Here is a 4,329-nt window from a genome sequence, read left to right as displayed (position 1 = left end):
TGAATGCTAATGGGTTAAAATGGTTTTGATTTTATGTTCCAAACACCAGTTTAATAACGACAAAATCATGCTATTCTTCATTATTTTCAAAATTCGTTGAGACGAAGGCAGTGTGTATTTCAACAGAAATATGGTAAAAAAAAGGGTTAAAGGGATCTAAGTTAAATCCTTCCACCTAAATTTTACATTATGTCCCAAACATCAAAATAATGACAAAGTTATTTTACTAAATTCTTCACTATTTTCAAAATTAATTGAAACAAAGACAGTGTATTTTAAACAAAATATAGTAACAAAAAAAGAGTGTTTTTTGTTTTTTTTTTTTAGTTATTTTTGAAATTAAATTCACAAGACAAGTCTTTAAGGTATGTTTGTTGGGTGAGTTAAGGGTTATAAAAGACAATGGAATACGTTCCATAGAAAGCTAAATACATTGGAAATTCCTTCAGTTCTTTTGGTACCTTTTATTGCAATTCATTCTGGACGCTTATGACTGTGATAGGATAAATTGTTGTAAGCTCATGACTCACTTTGGGGAGTGGAAACTGAAGGAAGCCTATCATACATAGGATACAGGTATATATAAAGCACAGGTGTGACTGGTTAAGAAACCTGCTTCTCTTCCATTGTGTGGCTTCTTGAGCAAGTGTCGTCCACTATAGCCCCGGGCCAGCCAAAGATTTGTAAGATGAAAACTGAAAGAAGCCCATTGTACATATGTGTGTGCATGTGCCCTTGTCTTGACATCCTGTGATGTAAACAAACATCCCTGTCGTACTAACAATTTTGTTAAGCTCCAGTCTTTGGAAAATCTGTTTGACCAAAAAGAAACCATACTTTGCTCGGAAACAGGCAAGGGTTGCTGACAGGAAGAGCATCCAGCTGTAGTAAATCTCAGTAAACTCTATTTGACCCATGATGATAATGTGTGTGTGTGTCTAAAATGTATGTCTGTGTAATTTAGAAGTTTGCTTCACAACCATGAGATTTCATGTTCGGTCCTGCAGCATGTTATATTGAACAAACATCTCGTACTTCTGCCTCCAAATTACCAAAGTCTTGTCAGTTGGTTTACTGGACAGAAACTGGAAGACGCCAGTCATGTGTGTGTGTGTGATTATATACGGGACTGCTCGTGTCTCTTCCAAGCAGGATCATTTGTTTGCAGTCTATCCTGAAATCCTGTTGGGCCGGTATGCTGTTCATGTTCAATTACCTTACTTAAAAACAGATAATGGGGACAGGAAAGATATCCACCCATAGAAAATCATCCCCACACAAGCATGGAGAGTCGACACTCATGGTTATGATGTTTGTGTGTGTGTGTTTCTTTATATTTGTGTTCTACAAAAGTTTCTTACACAAGCTGTGATGGATGTTGTCCCTTCTGTCAACAAAAAGTCTGCTCATTTTGTGCCTTCACAGACACACAAACTATGAGATACCCTTATTTACAAAAAATAGATAAGGGTCTGCAACAGGAATGGCGCCTGGTTATAAAACGGTGCCTCGATAAGTGTTAGGTTGTCAGATAAATTCATTCCTATTTTTCTATTTTTGGGATCTTAACCATCGAGTGAAGATGGCGAGCAATGCTGTCGTGTGAGCATCCCATTTGCTGGGCCAACTGCCTCGTGGATTGGCGTGGATCTTCATGGATGAGTTGGTGCAATCGTTCTTCATCGAACTGAACGGGTCGGCCAGAGCGTGGAGAGTCTGAGAGATCAAATTTGCCTTCCTTGAAGCGCGCAAACCATTTCTGTGCAGTTCTTTCAGTAATGGTGCCCTCTCCATACACGGCACAGATGTCTCGAGCGGCTTTGGTAGCCTTGGCGCCTTGGTTGAAAGCAAAGAGGAGGAGGTGTCGTAAATGCTCGTTTTTCTCTACGGGGCTCTCCATCGTCGTGTGTCTGAAAAGAAGCAAAAGTTATTCAAATTTCAAAAACGATAAACAGACATTGTAGAGGAAGAATAAATCTTTAAAGGATAAAACCACCATAAAAATATTTTTTTTGTTTAATTCAAATAACATTGGAAAGAAACGAACAAATTTATCTGAGTCTGACCACCTCATATATATCTGTCTTAAGCTCAGTTGTAAACAATAGTTCTTTTTGCTATTTCAAGTAAACCATTAGGTTTTTAAAAATTCCTCAATTCTTGAGAATTACACCACAATTTCTCCACATTTACCTTGTTTCAGTCATTGGTCGGCAGCCAGACTGGTACATCAACTGGCATTTAAAGCAACCATAACCAAACCAAATATCCTACCTGTTTTATGTTCAAACCAGCCAGATCTGACCTCTCCCACCTACCCTACAATGTCATTCTGAAAATAAACCATCACATCTTCTAAATCCCAAAACTACAAAGTAATGCAGGATTAATTCAAAATGATGGGAATGAATAAGGATTAGATTTGACAGTAATCTGAATTTTGAAAAGGTCAAGGGTTTAGTCAAACAGATCAACCCCCAGTATTTATTTTTTGAAGTCTGTCAGTTTTTTTTCTGAACTGCTAAGTTATGGGGACATAAACACACCAACACCAGTTATCAAAGTGGTGATGACAAACACACACACATACAGGCTTCCACACAGTTTCTGTCTACAAAATTCACTCACAAGGCATTGGTTAACCCCAGGGTTATAATAGAAAGACACTTACCCAAGGTGCCACGTAGTGGGACTGAACCTGAAACCACATGGTTGCGATACAAGTTTCTTAACCACGTGGCCATGCCAGTGCCAAAGTTTCTTTCATAAAATTCTGTCGGAAGGCCAAACCCCAAACATGCAATGGCTTGCGGATTTAGGAAATAGAAACAGGATGGAAGCATATGAGATATATATATATAGATATATATGTGTGTGTGTGTGTGTGTGTGTGTTTGTTCCTGCCACCATTTAACAATTCGTGTTGGTTTGTTTATATCCCTTTAGTGGTTCAGCAAAAGAGATTGATAGAATAAGTTACCAGACTTTAAAAATTAAGTACTGAGGTCGATTGTTCAACTAAACCCCAGAATGGTTGCAATCCAATGATCGAAACAAGTGACACAAAACCTCATACTTCAGGGAAGGGAACAGTCAATTATATTGACTCCAATGCTTCACTCAATATTTATTTTATCTGCCCCAGAAAGGAAAAAACCCAAAATTAACTCTCAAAAGGATTTGAACTCTTAACCATGATAATTTCTTAAGCACAGAGTTACAAATTTAGGGGAAGAAGTTTCTCAATTAAATTAGCTGCGGTTGGACCCGGAGAAAGATGAGCTCTGCCGGGCCTGCATAGACTGCATGTCCAAAGCAGCATGCTATATATCACATCGGCACCTCTAGAGCCCCATGGTATAGAGCAGGTACTCGTTCGTCTTTCTAGGATTAATAAATTCAACCTCAGCATGAATCGAACACTGAATTTAAACTTCAGTATCACCCTCCCAATAATCCCTTATGTAGCACCAGACCTGGAATTTTAGTGACGGAGGGGACTGGTCAGTCTGTACCGTTGACCATTCTGGTAACTGAACGGAACTTTGCTCATCAACCACAGAGGGAAGAAAGGCAAAAGTAACTTTATGGGAAATATACCACAAAGCATTTTGTTTGACGCGCTAACAGGAGGAATTTAATCAGTTACATCGATCCCCAGTACATGACTGGTACTTTATTTTATTGACCCTCAAAGGATGAAAGGCAAAACTGACCTCAGTAAAAAATCGAAATACAGAACATAAACAACCAGAATAAAATGCTGCCACTAAGCATTTTGTCCAATTCTGCCATTTGACCACCTTTTGATAATAATTATAATAATTATTTCAAATGTTTAGCTCAAGGTTAGCAGTTTTGAGAGGTGCAGGTTAAGTCACAGGACATGACTGGTACTTGTTTTATCAATCCAAAAAGGATAAAAGACAGAACCAGCCTTGGTGGTATTTGAACTCAAGAACATAACGAGCCAAAAGAAATACCACTAAGCATTTTATCTAATGCACCAACAATTTTGCTCACCACCTTTATAATAATAATAATAATCCTTTCTACTAATAGGCACAAGGCCTGACACATCGACCCCAGTGCTCAACTGGTGCTTAATTTGTCGACCTTGGCAGAATTTGAACTCAGAACAGTCACACATGAAATGCCACTAAGCATTTTGTCCAGTGTGCTAACGGTTCTGCCATTTGACTACCTTTTGATAATAATTATTTTAAATCTTCACTCAAGGCTAGAAGTTTTGGGAGAAACAAGGTATGGCAAAGCAGGAAGAAATGTCGCTAAGCAGTTTGTGCAACACGCAGACGGTTCTGTTATTTT

The 4,329-nt window shown here is 38.4% G+C and overlaps 1 protein-coding gene across 1 annotated transcript; it reads right to left on the bottom strand.

Annotated features, from left to right (window-relative positions):
• Nucleotides 1-1,543: 1,543 nt before the first annotated feature.
• LOC106873693 (histone-lysine N-methyltransferase SETMAR-like) lies at nt 1,544-1,900 on the bottom strand. Its single transcript, XM_014921168.1, has one exon. The coding sequence runs from the start codon at nt 1,898-1,900 to the stop codon at nt 1,544-1,546; it is 357 nt and encodes a 118-aa protein (XP_014776654.1).
• Nucleotides 1,901-4,329: the final 2,429 nt, after the last annotated feature.

This window comes from Octopus bimaculoides, chromosome 24, assembly GCF_001194135.2.
Source record: "Octopus bimaculoides isolate UCB-OBI-ISO-001 chromosome 24, ASM119413v2, whole genome shotgun sequence".
NCBI classification, from domain to species: domain Eukaryota; kingdom Metazoa; phylum Mollusca; class Cephalopoda; order Octopoda; family Octopodidae; genus Octopus; species Octopus bimaculoides.
This window is presented reverse-complemented; position numbering and strand designations above follow the sequence as displayed.